Source organism: Lethenteron reissneri, chromosome 48, assembly GCF_015708825.2.
Source record: "Lethenteron reissneri isolate LAM-NWPU_2019-01 chromosome 48, ASM1570882v1, whole genome shotgun sequence".
In the NCBI taxonomy this organism is placed as follows: Eukaryota; Metazoa; Chordata; class Hyperoartia; order Petromyzontiformes; family Petromyzontidae; genus Lethenteron; species Lethenteron reissneri.
In genome coordinates, this window is record NC_083826.1 from 2,834,296 (window position 1) to 2,853,235 (window position 18,940).

Sequence of the window (18,940 nt, forward strand, 5' to 3'; positions counted from 1 at the left end):
GGTGCGCACAGGCAAACGAACGCGCGTGCACGAGACGCATTCTCGCGAGCCGACGAGGCGGACGCGACCGCGCGTCTCACCTGCAGGGACGTGAGCTCGGTCAGCATTCGGCCTCCGCTCTTCGGCAGAGGCCGAGAGTCTCGGAGCCACGACAGCGAGGGCGGCGGCACGCCGTCCGGCACGCACTCGAGGCGTGCCGAGCCGTTCACCGTCACCGTCACGTCCACGGGGAGGCCTCCAGAGCCCCCCGCGATCGTGGGCCAGACTGCGTCCATGGGATGGGGACAATCGGATTGTAGAACGGACGGTGAATTTGCTGAGCTGGTTTCGTTTACAGGCAGTGCTCGACTTACGGACAGCCGTACTTACGAACACCCGCACTTACGAACCAGCTTCCTTGAAATATATATTTTTTAATTTACATTGTGTTAAATCACGAACTCTCACTTGCAAATTATACCACGGCACTATTTTGTTCAGCTGAGCGATCCTTCCGCAAGATGTAAATGAGTCAGCCTTGTGTTGGGAGTGAGATGTTTGTGTGTGTGTGTGGGTATTTAAATATAAAGTACATTGCTGTGTTTCGACTTACGAACCGTTCGAATTACGAACGAGCCTCAGGAACGAATTGTATTCGTAAGTCGATGACTTCCCCATTGAGCTCATGATGTAGAGTATTTTGTGAAGTGCACTGGTTACCAAAGCTGTGGGGGTGACGATGGTGATGAAGGTGAAGATAAAAATAATAATGCTGATGGGGATAAAAATAAATAATGATCGTGGTGGTGATGATAATGGAGATGATAATGGAGATGATCATGATGATGATCACGATGACGGTGATAATGATGAAAACCATCACCCGAATGATAATGATGATAACAATGTAGAAGATGATTATGATGGTGGAGGCGGTAATCATGTTGATAATAACAGTAATGGCGATGGTAATCGTGATAACACGTGTTGATAACGACAACAATGATGGTGGAGATGATGGAGATGCGAGCAATGATTTTAACATTGTTTTAGAATGTCGATGATGATCAAAAAAACGTCGCGATGATGTTGGCGTCGACAGTAATAAGGACGGTGACAATGGCGATCGTTCCTGGACTCACTGAGCACATGCAGGTCGTAGTGAATGGAGTCCTCTCCGGCCTCGTTCACGGCCACACACGTGTACCTCCCAGAATCCTCTGCTTTCACCATCATGATCTGCAGCATGTGACCTCCTGGCCAATCAGAACAAAGCATGTCAGAGATGACGTTCCAGAACTACCTTTGGAATTCACTTCACAGCCTCGTTCTCCACGCTCAGGGCACGTGTGTGATATGTCCTGAAAAGAGTGTCCACAGGTTGTCACTGAAACTAAACTCTTTAATTCTCACGGGTGGAAAAGCCCAAATGAAAAAAGAAACATGTGAGTTTTTTTATGTGTGTGTCTAGCGATCGCGATTTTCCACCTGTCCCGGGCTCTCCAGGATCATCCTCGATTTGACGAAGCTATCGTGGGAAACCTGAAACTTATTTTTCTCTCAGGGCCCCGCGGTGCATTGTGCAGTATTCCGTGGCTGTGCAGAAGAGCCATTGCACCAAACATCACCGATATTTATTTATTTGATTCTCCTCCTTTCAGGGCCACTGTGTTATTGGCCAATGTGTTTGTGATTTAATGATGGGTGGCTGAATTGCGAATTCGAAAACCCAGGATCAGGGGGCTGTGCAGGCTGGGTTTCTCCAGCACAAAGATCCTCCATATAGCCTTAACTGACTGTTGGGGCAAGTGCTGTTCGCGAGCACCTATGAAGGCCGGCACGGCACACGAGGGGGTGAGTGGCCAACACCACTCCCGGTCGCCTTTGTCTTCCCAGTGGCGATGTTTACTCATTTGAGGCTGAGTCGACCTAGAGGAGGCCCAGGCCCAGTTCAGACAATCGTCACTGGCGTTGTCCGTGAGCGGGAACCGAACCGGGAGTCTCCCGCACTGCCACCCTTACCCGGGTGGATCATGAGGCGGGCGGTGGGGGCGAGGGGGCGGCCGTCCTTGAGCCACGTGAGCGTGGGGGGCGGCACGGCGTTGGTCTCGCACGGCAGGGACAGCTGGCCGTCCTGCACGACCGTGCGCGTCTCCGGGCCGCCCTCCCACACCAGCGTGGGGCCCTCCTCCTGGGCCTCGCTCCACTCGTACCAGCGCTGGAGGTTCGGGGGCACTGCGGGAGGGCGGGGGGGAGGGGGCGAGAGGCGACGCGCCACCGTTTCGTCGGTCTTGGTGCGGAAGTTTGCGGTTTGAATCTGGCAGGACGCCCTGGTTATCACTGCCGGAGTACGAACTCGTACAAATACTACGCGCTGCTTGCTTCGCAGCGGACGTTCAAGATCCCCCGATGTACACTTGAAGCGAGTGGCCCACCGTGTGTCGCCATCAAGTTTGCCAAATCAATAAACAGTGCCTCAAAATGTACTCAATTTGAGATTACACGTGGTAAAACATCGCCCCCCCCCCTCGTGTAACACCACTACAGCTGGTGCAATTCGAGCGGTGCAAACGCCGAATGCTCTCCGCTATTTTATTTCATTTCAACGAACTGCTGTTAGCAGTGAAAAATTCTGCGCGCGCGCAAAAAAAGTTAAAAATCCAGCGACACTATTTAAACTGGACGGGCGACACAGATCTCCCGGGTTGCGACGGGCACCTTGAACGGAGACGAGGAAGTCGAGGTCGTCCTGGCCGTAGGCGTTGGAGGCGACGCAGGTGTAGCGGCCGGCATCAGCGAGGCGAGTGCGGGCGATGCGCAGCGAGCGGCCGCCCTCCGCTATGTCCACACGCTCGTCCGACTCCAGGGGCTGCGGGGGACACGGGGGGTGCGCGGTGGGGGCATCCTCATCATCGTCAGCAGTGGCAGCAGTAACATCATCATCAGCAGCAGTAGCATCATCATCAGCAGCGGTAGTAGCATCATCATCATTAGCAACAGCGGCAGCAGTAACATCATCATCAGTAGCAGTAGCATCATCAGCAGCAGCAGTAACATCGTCATCAGCAGCCTAAGCAGTAACATCATCATCATCAGCAGAGCCACGGGGCATCATGGTGAGCGATATCTAAATCCGTCCTGGACCGATTACATGGCTCCATCTCCTCAGTGAACAACCTCGAGAAAGTGTTCTATGCTTTGGCTGACGCTCAACTAATATTGTTAATATTATTCTTGACACATTGTCCATCATCCTGTCTATGAATCTTTCCTGCCCAAGCCCACTCACTGTTTCGTAATAGCCTGGACGTTGTCATCGACCTGCACGTGTTCTCTCATCCATGTCTTCCTCTTTTCTATCTCAATGTCATAACCAAGCACGCATCTCTCCACGCTCTCCACGTGTACCGCCCGTCCATTTTGAATGTCCACAGAGGTCACTCGCGAACTCTCTCGCTGACCCCCCCCCCATCTGCTGACTCCACAGCGAACCCACCTGCCCATCGCGGTACCAGGCGATGGTAGGTGGCGGCAGTGCCAGCGTGTCGCACTCCAGCGCCAGGCTGCTGTTCACTCGCAGCTTCAGCTCCAGCGACTCCGAGCCCGGTGACGCTCCGTCGGCCTTCCTGATGACCGGCGGAACTGCGGGAACGCGACGCAAAGACACGACGCGGGTAACCCTCTTGTTCCACGCCTGGAACGCAGCAGCGTGGATGTTGAGGATGCCACTGGTGAAAGCATTAATTCTCGATGGATGACTCCAGCAGCAATGTCTCCTGAAATCTTATGTTAAAATAATTTATATAGCGCCTTGGATAAGGCGCTTTACACGGAATTAATAACGGTACAACGTGTAAATGCAATGGTGGAGATGAGCTGGAATGAAATAGATGAGAGGAAGCGATGGGGGCGATTCTGTGATGAGTGAATTCGGTGAAAGCGAAATTGATGACATTAAACGATGATGAATGGATTTAATGAATGGGGCTAATGGGTGAAAGCCGTTTAATGAGAATATAAAGAGGGAACAATAACGGTAATGGTTATTAGGGTGAGATTAAGGGAGTCGTGGGGTGAGCTTGGGAAAAAGAAGCGAGTTTTGAGGAGCAGAAACTATTGAGTCAAGGTGACCACTTAATGTGGAGGGGAAAGTTTGTTCCAGTGAAGGGGGGTGGGCATGAAGAGAACACGAGGGAGAGCGTGGCGAGGCGAAGCAGGAACAGAGAGAGACGGCAGAAATCTCTCTGTGATGGGGAATCCCAAGCGTTGTTGCTTGCTCAGCGGTAAGAGCGAGAGGTTCACGATGGGAAAGTTTCAAATTCTGCCTCGGGGTTGACTCAGCCCAGGATCCCTCTGCGGGCAGGATAAAATAAACACCACATTGTGGGGGGTTCAACGGTGGTTCTCCTATGGAGTGACTCGCCCCTGCCATGGAAACGTGTAATTTCCACCACCCTGGTTGTGAACAGGAGATGAGCACTGCCTCAATGCGCACCTGAGCAGGAACTAGATTGCCCTTTTGACTTTGGGAAGCAGACGCTTGTTCATTCTTGAGAATCGAGGTATATTCATATACAGGGTGCTTCAAAGAAATGTTAACACTTCCGATAATTTGCAACAATACCACAAGAGAATGTGCCTCCGGGCTTTGGAGACCACCTGGAGAAGATTCCAGGCATGTGTTCACAATGATGGCTTTTGAAGTTATTGACATACATTTGTTATCATGTTACAGTGTATTGTCCGTTCTTTTTCCATTAAAAACGATAGTCCCATATCAGTTCTAACATTTCTTTGAAGCACCCTGTATTTGGTGGTTATAATCGATACGAGGGCAGGTATTATCTCCCTCGCCTGGTACGCAGGAGGCCGTGGGTTCAATCCCGGACCCTGGCGATGCTTGTTATATATTTTGAAGTCTGCGTGTTCTCTCCCTCCCTGTGGTGGTCACGTAGATTTTTCTCTGGGTCCTCCAGTTTTGCCCTCCCCCCCCCCCCCCCCCCACATTTAAAATCAACGTGCATTTAGATTTGACTCCTGCTACGAATTCCCGACGTGTGGTCATATCGGAGCTACCGCGTGTGGCCAGGTCGCCTCTGAACAAGAGCTCGTAGTCTTCTTGGTTCTTTCGGTAAAGTCACGTAGAAGGGAAATAATAAAATGATAAAAATAAAACATAATAAAATCATTCTCACGACGTTCCGTGGGTTTTACCCGGGCGTATAAAATAGTCGAGCGAGTTACGTGTGGTGTACGCCGAGGGAGAGAGACTCACTGAAGACCTGCAGCTGGTAGTGCTTGAGGATTTCCCCTGCCTCGTTCGTCGCTACACACGTGTAGACGCCCGAGTCGATCTCCCGCGTGCTCACGATCTGCAGCGTTCTCCCGCCTGGTGAGCAACGGCAGAGCGAGAGATCGTTCGCACGCCAGCAAGGACGGCGAGCACCCGTGAAGCGTGCCAATACCCAGCCAGTTGCAGTTTTTCAGTTGCAGTATATTTCGAAGTAGCCTGCGAGCTAATAAGCTCTTAAGTCGGGTTTCATCAATAAAAAACACACCGTTTCCGTAACAGACATAACACATCAGATAAAAATCAACGAATTATACAAAAATAAGGTAAAAAATCAAAAACACGAAATATAAAATGTATCTTTGAACAGTTTTAGCTAATTAAGGAATCAAAAAAGTGCAAAATTAGGCACAAAATGTCTCCTAAGGAACACTACATTTAATCAGTTACTCACTCACCACTCACCCGCTCACTCACCCACTTTGTTGCTCACTCACTGACCCACTCAATACCCCACCTATTCCCTCGCCCACCCGCTCACTCGCTCTTCACTCACTCAATCTCTCACGCAATCACTCACTGCCTCACTCACCCACTCGATCACCAATTTAGCACTCACCCGCTCACTCACCCACCCATTTATTTCTTCACTAATTGGTCAGGCCGAGCCTCATCACAGGGTTCACCCACACCCCCGGAATACGACCACACCGCAGAGGTCTGCCAGACTACGAATCTCGCCACACAACAAGGTTCTGCAGGACCACAGGGGCCCGGCCTCACCACAGGGCCTTGGCCTCACCACAGGGCCCCGGCCTCACAACAGGGCCTCAGCCTCACCACAGGGCCCCGGCCTCACCACAGGGCCTTGGCCTCACCACAGGGCCCCGGCCTCACAACAGGGCCTTGGCCTCACCACAGGGCCCCGGCCTCACAACAGGGCCCCGGCCTCACCACAGGGCCTCAGCCTCACCACAGGGCCCCGGCCTTACCACAGGGCCTTGGCCTCACCACAGGGCCCCGGCCTCACAACAGGGCCCCGGCCTCACCACAGGGCCTTGGCCTCACCACAGGACCCCAGCCTTACCACAGGGCCTTGGCCTCACCACATGGCCCCGGCCTCACAACAGGGCCTCGGCCTCACCACAGGGCACCAGCCTCACCGGGCAGCATGCGCATGTTGTCCGAGAGCTGCAGGGGAGCGCCGTCCTTGAGCCACGTGAGCACGGGGGGCGGCACTGCGTGCGCCTCGCACACCAGCGCCGTGGGGTTGCTCACCACCACCGACACCTCCTCGGCCGCCCCCCCGGGCCCGCCTGCGCCTCCGGATCCGGCCCAGTCCCCGCCGACGATGCTCGGCATCACTGAGTCAAACAACGGTTCGCCGTTAATCAGAATGCGCTCGCCTCATGGCCAGGTGTAATGGTCATCACACTGGACTTGCAATGTCGAGGTCGCCGGTTCGAATCCATATTCCAGCAGTGCAAGTGGGAACACCACGGGTTAATCAATCGGCAGGTGGGTATGCCCACCACTTTCAACATGTTGGTGGTATTTTGTTTCACTGATTCCTACTTGCCTCATTGTTGTCCTTTATGTTATTGCTTGGTGATCGAGATCACTCTTGCAAACGAGACTCCCATCCTGGTCTCAGCTCTCACCTGGTTAGTCAAAATAAACTTGAAATGTGTTGATGAGTCATTTACCGAGGACGTGCAAATAGAAGTCTTTTCCTGCGTCCCCGGCAAGGTTAGAGGCCATGCAGGTGTACTTCCCGCCATCCATAATCCCAATTCTCAGGACGGTCAGCGATTGGCCCATCGAGGTCACATGGATCCTGTCGCTCGCCGTGATTGGGTGTCCATCCTTAAGCCACGAGATGGAGGGCAGCGGGTTTCCTGGGTAAGTGGGAAAACACGGCCATCATAAAATTTGCGCAAAATTGTTAGACACCGCCATTACCTGACTGGGAATAAAACAACATTGCAACATCGCCTGCCCCATACTGGCAGGCTAAACGGAGTCACCTTGTGCTGTACAGGGACAGCTGCCACTGGCGTCATGGTTTCAGATTTTCTAAATAAAAAAATTACTCGCAAACTACTCTCCATCGAGAAACACGTAGCAAACATCGTTCCTGCTCTGAAACCGCTGCAGACTACGTCTATGAAATGTGACACCTTGATGATAACTCTTGTGCTATGAGAATGGCACATATACGAAGTGTAATAATTATTTCATTTGTAACAAAATAATAAATAAACACACAAGGGACTGTTTCACCACCACAAAAGTAAAATAACATTTCTATACATCGCCCTGTGTGCCTTCTGGATGAATGTTGTTCAGCAGAACTACAAATGACAGGCTGCACTATGAACAAAGGGCGCTACCGTGGGGTAAAGGTCAGCAACGCACTGGTCTTGCGATCCAGAGGCCACCGGTTCGATTCCATCTCCTTTGGCGCCGCGGTAAAAACACTCACCCGTGGCTTCGCAGGCCAGCGTCACGTTCCCATGCTCCTTCACCTTCACGTCGCCAGTGTCGCTGTGCTGCTGTATACGCGGGGGCACTGCCAGCGCACACAGACAAGGACAAAGGTCACCCATGTAGCCTTAACAGACTGTTGGAGAAAGTGCTGTTAGCAAGTAGCACCTATGAAGGCCGGCACGGCACATGAGGAGGATGGGTGGCCAGACAAAGAGTCGCGTGGTGCTTTGTTCCAATGGCAGCTCTGAGCCAGCAGTGGAAATTCCACATTCCTTTGGTAGGGATTCAGTATCTGTATCGGATAACTCGTGCTGACAAGGTGGTGCCATGGTAACGCTTACGCCACACAGCAAGGATGGACTTTGGTTCGATTCTTGTTACTCGGGCGCTTTTGTGTTCGGCGTTTTGGTTGCCCTTTCCCTGTTCTGCATGGGTTTCCCCCCAGTTTACGTACAATGTCAATCGTGTTGGCCAAACATCCCTGTGGGGCAGGACTCTCCTGAAAAAGAGACTTCATGGATTTCTTGGGTGTCAGTATTGTTGTGTTGTCGAGCCCCAGAGTTGACGAGTGGAGCTGACGCCAGACTGAGATTTGTGATGGTATTGTTCGGTAGGATCCTGGCTTAAAGGCCCAGAAAGGCTAATGCCAAGTTAGAGAACTGGACCCTTCACTGAATTTGAATTTGGGCAATCACTGCGAATTCACCGGATTCTCGAGTGTAGCGAGTTGATGATGCTAACCCGGTCACCAATGTCAAACGACGGCCGTGTTTACGTCGAGTTTGACGGTGAGCGGCAGGAGGCCCTCACCAAGCACCTCCAGGTGGAAGCGTCGGCCTTCCTCGCCCGCGGGGTTGGAGGCCACGCAGGAGTAGTCGCCGCCGTCGCCCTCCGACACGCGGCTCAGACGCAGCACGCGGCCTCCTGCACGCGGCCACAAATGCACGGCAACTCACACGGTCCACACAGCAACTTGCATGTCAACTCACACGGCAACTCACACGGTCCAAACGGCAACCGAGGTGGTCCACGGGACAGCGCGAGTGTCTCACAGAAACATTACACATGGCTACCTGGGATGATGATGGTTCTGCTGCTGACTGATGCTCCTGCTGCTGATGATACTAATGCTACTGCTGCTACAACTGATAATGACGATGACACCGCCGATGAATCCGCTGCTACTGTAACCAAAGATTCTGCTGCTACGACTGATACTGCTTGTGATTTTGCTGCCGATGCTGCTGCCGCCACTGCTGCTGCCGCCACTGCTGCTGGTGTCGATGCCGTTACCCGAAAGGATGCGTGCATGGCCCCCGTGCACCAGCGGCCGCCCCTCTTTCCTCCACGCGATGGCCGGCGGCGGGAACCCCGAGGCCTCGCAGGTCAGCGACACGGCGCCGTCCACCACGGCCGTAACCTTCTCCACGGCGCCCGCCTCGCCGGGGATTGTGGGAGGAACTGCGCCGACACAGACACACACCGGCCAATCAGCTCGCTCATTTAATTTTTTCAGCGATGTGTTGTAAATTGGAGGGTGTTTTCCTGTTTTTCCCTCAACGGGAGGAGGAACAGCAAAAACTGCACGACCTCTCTCTCCTGAAGCCCTTTCCCCGTGCCCAGCAGCAGACCTCGACATTGACATTCACCTCCTGGACATGTTGCTGCCATCATGCACAAGGATAGAATATGATGATTAATGTAGGGCCCTGTTTAAAAGGTTTGAAGTTTTGGGACCGCCCTCCTGGGAAGTTTGTAAATGTGCCTCGAAGGGTGAATGACGTGAAAGAGGAAGAGGAGTGGACAAACGGGTGGGACATACGTCCAGCCAGAGCAATGGGCCTGGTGTCAGGTCAGGGGTCACAATATTCATTATTCTGATGCAATATTACGTTGAAATTTAGAAACGCATCAATTGTTACTGAACACTTGCTCAAGTTTAATTGGCAAGGGGATGTCACCACGTGCTGTGAGACTACCCCCACTGTGGACAGGCTACGACAGTTATAGCAAATGTGGCCTGTGACCCATCTGTACACGTTCACAGTGGAAGATAATGTAGAGTGTATGAGTTCACAGGACATTGCTGTAAACTGTTCGTCACCTCGGTCTTAACTCTAGATATGGATTTGTCCACCTGAAACTATGGGGACATTCTCCCCGGTTGCAGGAATATCCTGGCTATGTAATCACTAATAAAAACAACTACAGATGACGTTTTCATTTTGAACGATTGCTTCCTAACTACAAACAACTGCAGTGATGGTGGGTGAGCAACACTGTCATTGGAAAAATCCCATACATAATGTGCATGCGTGTTGTGCATGCACATTATGTATGTTGATTATCCTATGAATAACCCAACCAATAATGGATATCCATTGTAATTGATATGCATTCATTAACCCCCCCCACCCCACCTTCGCTCCTGATTGGCTCACAAGTGATGCCATTGCAATTATCCCTCTCTTTAAGCCCAAAACAGGAGGATTTCTCCACAACTCTGGCTGTCGCCTGATGATGCTGGCTGTAATTACCGGCGAAAAGTCACGGTACTCGAATTGTAAATGTTTTAGTGGGTTTACTCTCCAACACACAACCGGTGTGCTGTACTAGTAACGAATTTGCACGCTTTGTTTACCTGACAAACCTTACTAATTGGCCGTGTCGGGTGGTGGCGGGGGGTTTCACGACACATTTATATTTACGCGATCTAACCCATAAAAAAAACTCTATTACGGATAATTTTGGTCACAAAAGCCTGCTACGTGTTAAGCTAAAACACCCATTGCAATTCTAGCTCTTCACAGACTACGAACATCCAATCGGGAGAGTTTCTAAGATTAAAATTTCTTGAGAGTCCTCAAAGGGCAGACATGGGGCAAAAAACATCGTGGCTTCGTCATCGTTTGTGGGGCTTCACGCAATGCAGGGAGACGCTGGGGAAGGGGGCGGTGGGGGGGGGAAGAAAATAAACTCATCCCAGATGATGTCCCAATGCAGCCGTCACGGAACAGACGAACACCTGAGTTACCCTCCGACTTTGGGAGGCCTTCATCCAGCAGTGTACAGATCGTGACAGCGACAACAACGACTGCCACGCTTTGTACGACTAACCAATCAATATCACGATCCTTTCAAACCGTGTTGATTACGTAAACGCCGCTGGTGAAATGCGAGGGGGGCTGGGGTGGGGGGGTTTGTGACCCCCAGAATGACAACACCAACAACAGGAACGAGCTAAGCTATGGCATTTCATAGCTCGAGTCAGCCCTGGCGAGCAAGCACACTCACACACACGTGGGGGGTGATGACCGATTCGTTTTATTAGCTTTGACGGCAACGGCGCAGTGACACCGATCCAACAGAATCACAGTTTTACCGAAATCGACCTCCCTTGAAGCAAAAAAAGGCGAAATAATGGGTAAAATTCTCCAAACTATTTTAAAATACTAAAAACACGTGCAACTAATACAATTGTATTCCCCCCTGAATTGTATAGAAATATATGCATGCTTGTATAAGAAGTAATTATTTCCAGTCCTTGTTAAGCATGACCATTAGAGCTTTGCTCATATTTCCCTCGAGCCCAACTTTGCAACCACCTTGTTTGGGTCCTTCTGTCATTTCCCGTAGCTGCTCATGCCTCTACGTGTACGCTACGATGAGCTGCAGCCTCTGCCCTCCACCACCACTTGCTATTCCTGCTCAAGGCGAATCATCAAATATGGGAGAGGGATAGCGCCACCATGAAAACCCACTTTAGTCGAGCCAATGTTCCATGCACAGTCTTACAATTGGAAACCCTCGCCAAATGAGACGTTCCATGCACCCAGAAAAATCAACGCTAACTAGAGACGTTCACGAGAAATAAGGCCGTCGAGTCAAGACGGTGATGGTGGCGGCAACGGCGGCTGCGGCGACACCACCGCTTCCCTAGAACCAACCGATGAGCCGGCGCTTACCCTGCACGATCAGGTCGATCTTTTTCTCCGCCTGCCCCGCGACGTTGCGCGCCACGCAGGTGTAGCGGCCCGTGTCCGAGATCTGGACGCCGCGCAGGCGCAGAACGCGGCCCTCCTCCAGAGCCGACGCGCGGGAGCCGGAGCCGCGAGCCAAGGGCCCCGCTGCGCCGGCGGAATTCGCGCCGGATCCGGACGGCGGCGACAAGATGGGGCGGCCGTCCTTGCTCCACACGACGCTCGGCTTCGGCTCGCCGGAGACGTCGCACTCGAGGCTGACGTCGCGCCCGCGCAGCGTCACCACCTCCGTGGGGCGGCCGCCGCTGCCCGGCATTGTCGGAGGAACTGCGCACAAACGCCGGCCATGTCCGCGCACGTTCATCGCACGACGTCAGCAACCGGCACGCCACATCCTGTGCGGCGCTTGCTATGGCTGTGGCTACTAGTCACAAAGCAAACTATCTTTCATTTTATTCGTTCAAATATTTCACCCTTAACAATTCCCTGGAGATGAACACAATTTGATCCATGAACTGCACCAATCGGAAACCGATCCAATCCCGTCAATCAACAATGATCTGAACAACATCCCCACATCCATAGCTGAGCTCAAGAAATCGGGGCTATGAACTCGCAGACTGTGTAACTTCGGACTGCCCAAAATATAAATTTGAAGGCGATGAGTTTGGGTGTATTGGCAATTCACCAACACTCAGCAAGAAAGCTGAATAGCTAAATCACTTATAAGTGCACCCATAATAGTTGCTCTTCAATAGGCCATATAGAAGAAGATTTAGATTTTCAATTAGTCGAGCGATTGCTACAACCGAGAAACATGGTGCTCCAGCGACGAAGCCAGGCAGGAGGCCGCACCGTGGACCTGCAGGGAGAATGCCTTGTGGTCACGCCCGGCCGCGTTGGAGGCCTCGCAGGAGTAGGCCCCACTGTCGGCGCGGACGCCAGAGGAGATGAGCAGCACACGGCCCCCCGAGACGAGACGCACGCGGCCCTCGTTGTCCGAGACACGCACGCCTGCAGCACGCACGCACACACACATGCACGCATACATGCACACACACACGCACACACACATGTCCGTACATCGCTCGCTCCTGTGCAGGCTTTCCCGGTCGTGCGCTCTATCGCTCTCCGTTGTGGTTTTCAGGTTGTCCCGCGTGTCGCTCCACGTGCTGGGAGTTTGCGGGCAAGTGGAGCGAAAAGTCGGACATTGCAATGGTGAAAGTAATACGGGTGGTGAGTATGATGTAGAGGATGAGCTTGAACATTATTATTATGCTACAAAATCTCTCTTCATTCTCTCCATCGTCAGACAACCTGACTTCAATGCAAGAGGCTCGTCAACTGTCACCTACGGACCTCAGTCGAGCTCTCTCTGTTGCTGGTCACTTCATGTTAGAGGACGGGAATCTCTTGTTAGTAGCGACCGTTATTTAGCAATGTCAACATCTGTATGACTTTAAGACCCCCCCCCCCACCTCCTACGCATTCCACAAGTAGTGACTAATCCCATATCTGCATTTTCCATAAATATGCTAAATTCCTCTGTTGATATGCAAATTCCTTTGTCAAGGCGCCCTTCCTCCTCTAACCCAGCAGCTTAAATATACGCTGCCAAGCATGGTGGTGTTCATTCAGACGCTGTCTTTCCGACAGACCTGTTCTTCACCTGAGGACGGCTGCTTGCATTGTGGCCGAAACGTCGTGAGAATTGTATCTTATTATGTAATATTTTTTATTATTTTATTATTTCCCTTCTACGTGACTTTACCGAAAGAACCAAGAAAATGTCAACATCGCTCGCTCTCACCGTCTTTGGCCCAGGTGAGCATCGGTGGAGGAATTCCGCTGGCCTCGCACACCAGGCTCACGGTCGCCCCCTCCGTGGAGGTCATGTGACCAGACCCCTCCGGGCCGCGGATGAGTGGCGGCACTGTTGGCAGGGCAATGGTGACACGGCATGCACACACAGCAACTCACTTAGCCGATACCCTCCGATGCAGCACTCGCATCGATTAACTACATCAGGGGCTCAACGTTCTTCTGCGTATCAGACATTTTACATCCAAAGGAAACGCCATGTTCACGTCTGATTCCAGATTTCCCCTCGATAAAACAAATGGCCGCTTGCTGAAAATCAACACAACTGTTATTCTTATAACTGGTGGTGCAGCGGTCAGCCCACTATGCTATAAACCCAACGACCTGAGTTTGATTCGCAGCTACTGCTGGCATAAAGAGATGTCGGAAGTCGTTCTGGGCCCCTGCCCCCCCAAGGCCACCAAGCCGTACTGACCAGCCTTGTGAAGTATGGTCAAACAATTATTTCTGACATGGCATGGGGGGTGGGGAGAAGCCTTCATCCTGCAGTATGCGGTGACACGATAATCGGTTTATAAAATCCAAACAGCATTGCATTGTCCTGAAAAAGATGCATCTCCAGAACAAGGTGCAGCGGGATCTCTCCGAGCCTCTTCCCCCGTTTGAGGAGCCTCCCAGCAGAGGTCACCGAGGGGGGGGGAGGTCGTCGGCTCTTTACCGAACACCTCCACGTTGAAGTTGCGCCGTGTCTTCCCGGCCACGTTGGACGCCTCGCACGTGTACCACGCCGTGTCCTGGATGCGCGCGCTGCCGATCTGTGGATCGGAAGATCGCAGCGAGCTCACGGGACAATGGCACAGAGCCAGCGATGAGATAATAGAAGTCCAGGCGCTTCGTCTCACAGACTTAGCGTGCGGTGCGTAATCACGATTGAATGCATTTGTTAAGTAATTTTACAAATATGGAATCTAAACGACGTCAATCAATGGCCTACTCTTCAAACTTAATTTGGAGCTTTCGTGACTGCAGGAATAACTCTACTCTTCCTTGATGGATGTAACGTGTGAAGTAGGTGGTGTTTGAGCCTGCGATATTAACCCTGGGCTGCTTGCCAGATTCGAACCGTGAACCTGGGCAAACCAGTGTCAAACGTTACCACTAGCGCCCATTCTCACCGCCCCCCGGATGCACAGAGCATTTGGTCTGTCCCCTCTCTCTTACATGAAGAGGACCACGGGGTATTGCCATGGCCATCCAATAACGATGATTGTCATCATGCTCATTATCATTGCGCAATAGACACGATCTTTATCGTAAATGAGCAATCAATATCATCATCACAATTGCGACGCTTAGCGTCCACGATGCAACGTAAGCCCTACAATGCATCGCATTGTCCCCACAATGCCCCATAATGAAATGGCTTGGCCCCACAATGCACGGCGAGCACCGACCTGCAGGACGCTGCCTGCCTGCGAGAGCTCGACGCCGGCCGCGGCGAGCAGGGGGCGGCCGTCCCGGAGCCACGTGACGGTGGGGGGCGGCACCGCCTCGCTGCGGCACTCCAGCCGGAGCGGCCGCCCCAGCACCACCGACACGTTCTGCTCCTCGCCGACGATGTTGGGCGGCACTGCCGGGGTGACAGACAGCGGAGGTTGTCGCGACCGATATCCGCCGTTCGCTGTCGATGTTCGGGTTCGGGCCATGCGGCGGCCGTTGAGACCCGGTGCCCGACGTGCCCACTGTTGTTGTTCTTGCTCACAGCGATCCGTTGTGGAACAAATTCTCAGGGCCAAACTCGGCGGCTGCGACGTTTAGAAACTGCGTCAGGAATCTTATTGCGACTTCCTGCTGGGCAGTACAGGGTGGGTGCTCCAAAAATCCAATCTAGGCACTCTCGCTTTGATTCTCCCAGGTCTACACTCCCCGCCTTCACCAACCCGCATTGACCAGCGCACTGAAGCACGGTCACACAACTCCCCATGACTCGCAGAGTGGGGAGAGAGGCCCTCAAGAGAACAGCTGTTCGTTCTTTCGGTTGCATCTATTGTTCAGATGCTGTAACCAAGTTTGAAAATGGAACTGTCATCTCTAAGACTCAGAGGCAGCTGCTGCTGCTGCTGCTGAGTGAACCTTTGACCCCACACAGGTCGCACCGTAGACGCGCAGCTCGACGGAGCGGCGGTCCTCTCCTGCCTCGTTCAGCGCCACGCACACGTAGCGGCCGCCGTCAGACAGGCCAGCAGCCGCTAGCGCCAGGGCCCTGCCCTCCGACAGCACCTGGGACGCACGGTGGGGGGGGGGGGGCGGACCATGGCGTGGCACACGGAGCGCTGTCAGAGCCAGAGTGCCACAGGGGCAATGGCTTTGCGGCTGAAATGCCGTCACACCCTTGAGTAGAACCAGGAATGGCGTGTGGAGCTCATCGTGCAATGGGACAGCGATGAGGCCACAGGCATTATCGATCAATGCAATGGATTTCCAGCCGTCCGAGGGAGGCTGAATGCCCACCAGCCGGCCGGTGCTGCACGCACCTCGTGCCACACAGTGACGGCTGCCACCAGGGGGTCCCCTTGGCTACATGGCAGAAGGGTCACTGGAATGGTTGAGCCATTTATTTAAACCTTTTATCTGCCAGTCCCTGACTATTCTCGGGACACGGCGATGCCGCCTTGTGGCTTGGTCCCGGTATTTCACCGAAGCAAACGTAGCTTTTGTTAATGGGCCAACACACACGACACATCTGCTGCTGCTGCCATCCTCGTGATAACATCTGGAAAATACTAAAAAGATTGCACAATAAAACAACAACGGGGTTCATGCCCCCTCCTCCCCCTATTAATAACACAGGTGAATCTATAAACGTCTCAACAAATTGTTTTACCAAAAATGCCAAGCTTACCAAGCTTACAAAATCAGTAAATTAGAAAAGTGGCTGGCTGCAGGGAAAGCGCACGGCCATACTGTGGGGTGGGGGGGGGGGCGGCGGGGGGTTAAGAGCCCCCACCCTTACCTGCACGCGCCCTGGCACACTGGCCAGAGGGCTGCCGTCCTTGAGCCAGGTGACCCCGGGCGTGGGGTCTCCGTGCGCGTCGCACTCCAGCCGCACCGCCTCGTTCACCAGGGCCGTGAGCAGCGGGGGGCTGCCCCCCGTCACGCTGGGTGGCACTGCGAGGCCAAGGGGAGGGGGGGGGGCAAGGGGCGGTGGTGCGGTGGCACGGGTGACGGCGCAGCCCAACGTTTACAATGACGGTGGCAGATGGAGAGGTATGACAGCGGGGCAAGTGAGTGGAACGTTCATCGGCTCGGACAGTGCCGCCCGCCGTCCCGTGGCACCGACGTCGACTCGGGGCGATGGCGGCGGGAGGTAGGGAGCTACGGCGGAGTGGCCACTCACCCATGACGCGCACTCGGAAGGCCCTCTCGGCCACACCCGCCACGCTGGCCGCACGGCACGCGTAGCGGCCGCCGTCCGACAGCTGGGCGCTCTCCACGCGCAGCTCGCGGCCGCCCGGCGCCACCTCCACGCCGGCCATGGGCGTCAGTGGCTGCCCGTCCTTGTACCACGTGAGCGCTGCGTGCGGGCGATGGCGGCGGGGGGGAAGAGGGGGACAGGAGCCCGGTTCACTCACTCGTTCGTGAGCTCATTCCGCGACAGAGACGCTCGCCGTCGGCGTAGCCGCACGTCCGCCGGCTCTCACCAGGCGGGGGGTTCCCGGATGCGACGCACTCGAGGGAGAGCGGCTGGTTGAGCACGACGCTGTCCTTGCGCTCCCCCTCACCGCCACTCTCTATGCTTGGAGGCTCTGTGTGTGTGTGCGCGCAATGCGTGTACGTGTGTGTGTGGGGAGGGAGGCAATGCATGGTGGTTAGCGAAGTCCGCTACGAACCTCGATACCCATTCGCGGCCACCGACACCAGTGGCCACGATCTGAACCGGTCCCTGTGCTTCACCTGGGTCGACTCAGCCCCAGATGAGTACTTGGTGCAGTGTGTAAACAATATCAGCACTGGGGAGACAGAGGGGTGTGTTAGCGTGAAGGGTTACCATGGATGAATGGATGGACAGTTAGAGTAGGACAAGAGAGGCACACACAGACAGCCAGATGGTCCAATAGGCACACAGACGGACAGTTTGACATAAGGACATTCAGCAGAGAGGAACGTTAGTTTAAGATGTACAGGTAGGCACGCCAACAGATAGACAAAGACACACACAGACAGATGGACAGACAAATGTGAGCCCCACGGTCTCCGCTACGATGAGCCCCGCGGTCTCCGCTAGGATGACGCCCGGGCAGGGCCCCGTCGTGTGGCGGCTGCTCGTGGCCTCACCGTGCACCTGCACCCATAGTCCGTGCTGGCTCTCGCCCGCCGGGTTGGTGGCCACGCAGGCGTAGCGCCCGCCGTCCTCCGGCAGCACCCGCAGAACCTGCAGGGTGCGGTTTCCTGCTTCCAGCTGTGGGGCGGCACACACGCGACGTGGGGCACGCGTGGAATAAGAAATACGGTAACGTTGCTTTACTTTAGTTTCTCCGCACTCAATTCGACGCAATCGTCGATCAGGGTGCTTGTAACTATTGCTGTTTGCATAGTATCCAGATTATAAGACGCTCTGGAAAGTAAGAGGCTCTCCCAAATTAATTTCTGGTGTCAAACAAAAAGTAATACAGACCTCGTCAACAAAGACAAAGATTTCCCGTATAGCCTAAACAGACTTTTTGTGCAAGTGCTGTTAGCGAGCACCTATGAAGGCTGGCACGGCACACGAGGTGGTGGGTGCCGAGCACCACCCCCGGCCACCTTTGTCTCCCGAGGTACTCATTTGAGGCTGAGTCAACCTAGGGGAGGCCCAGGACTGGTTCAGATAATCGTACTGGCACACGCACGCAAGCCTACCGGATTGTCTAAAGCATTTAACAAAGAAGGGGGCAAAACGTGTGGGAAACGCAACCAGGCCGGCCACCCTCATCCCAGCCTCCTGCCCACCCGGCTGACCTTGACGTGACCCCGCCCGGGGGAGAGGGGGCGGCCGTCCTTGAGCCACGCGACGAGCGGCGGGGGTAGCCCCGAGGTGGTGCACTGCAGGGTGAGCGGCCTCCCCAGCAGCACCGCCCGCTCCGCCTGGCCCAGCACCCGCACCGATGGGGGCACTGAGGGCGACGCACAGCGAGCGGGTTCATGATGATGATTCATGGGCTGTTGAGTCACGTGCATCGTGAATTATACAGGGACCAGAGGTCGCAACCGGGTACCCGATACCCGTACCCTACCCGTACCCGGCCGGGTATGGGTACAGGTACCCGTTTGCGACCCTGGTGCGGCCGGGTACGGGTACGGGTAGACCGTGAGTCACTGATGAGTAACCGTTTGTCACTCA

The 18,940-nt window shown here is 54.0% G+C and overlaps 1 protein-coding gene across 1 annotated transcript in view; it reads right to left on the bottom strand.

Moving 5' to 3' along the window:
- LOC133354700 (hemicentin-1-like) overlaps positions 1 to 18,940 on the bottom strand; it is a 132,079-nt gene that overhangs the window by 42,326 nt on the left and 70,813 nt on the right. The window contains 22 exon segments of the mRNA XM_061571753.1: positions 81 to 265; positions 1,122 to 1,235; positions 2,002 to 2,214; positions 2,698 to 2,848; positions 3,476 to 3,621; positions 5,255 to 5,368; positions 6,433 to 6,633; positions 6,976 to 7,167; positions 7,755 to 7,841; positions 8,570 to 8,683; positions 9,053 to 9,220; positions 11,725 to 12,066; positions 12,595 to 12,753; positions 13,550 to 13,672; positions 14,279 to 14,375; positions 15,015 to 15,190; positions 15,717 to 15,840; positions 16,574 to 16,728; positions 16,958 to 17,134; positions 17,262 to 17,366; positions 17,896 to 18,019; positions 18,559 to 18,713. Of these exon segments, the coding sequence (XP_061427737.1) occupies positions 81 to 265; positions 1,122 to 1,235; positions 2,002 to 2,214; positions 2,698 to 2,848; positions 3,476 to 3,621; positions 5,255 to 5,368; positions 6,433 to 6,633; positions 6,976 to 7,167; positions 7,755 to 7,841; positions 8,570 to 8,683; positions 9,053 to 9,220; positions 11,725 to 12,066; positions 12,595 to 12,753; positions 13,550 to 13,672; positions 14,279 to 14,375; positions 15,015 to 15,190; positions 15,717 to 15,840; positions 16,574 to 16,728; positions 16,958 to 17,134; positions 17,262 to 17,366; positions 17,896 to 18,019; positions 18,559 to 18,713 (3,422 nt within the window).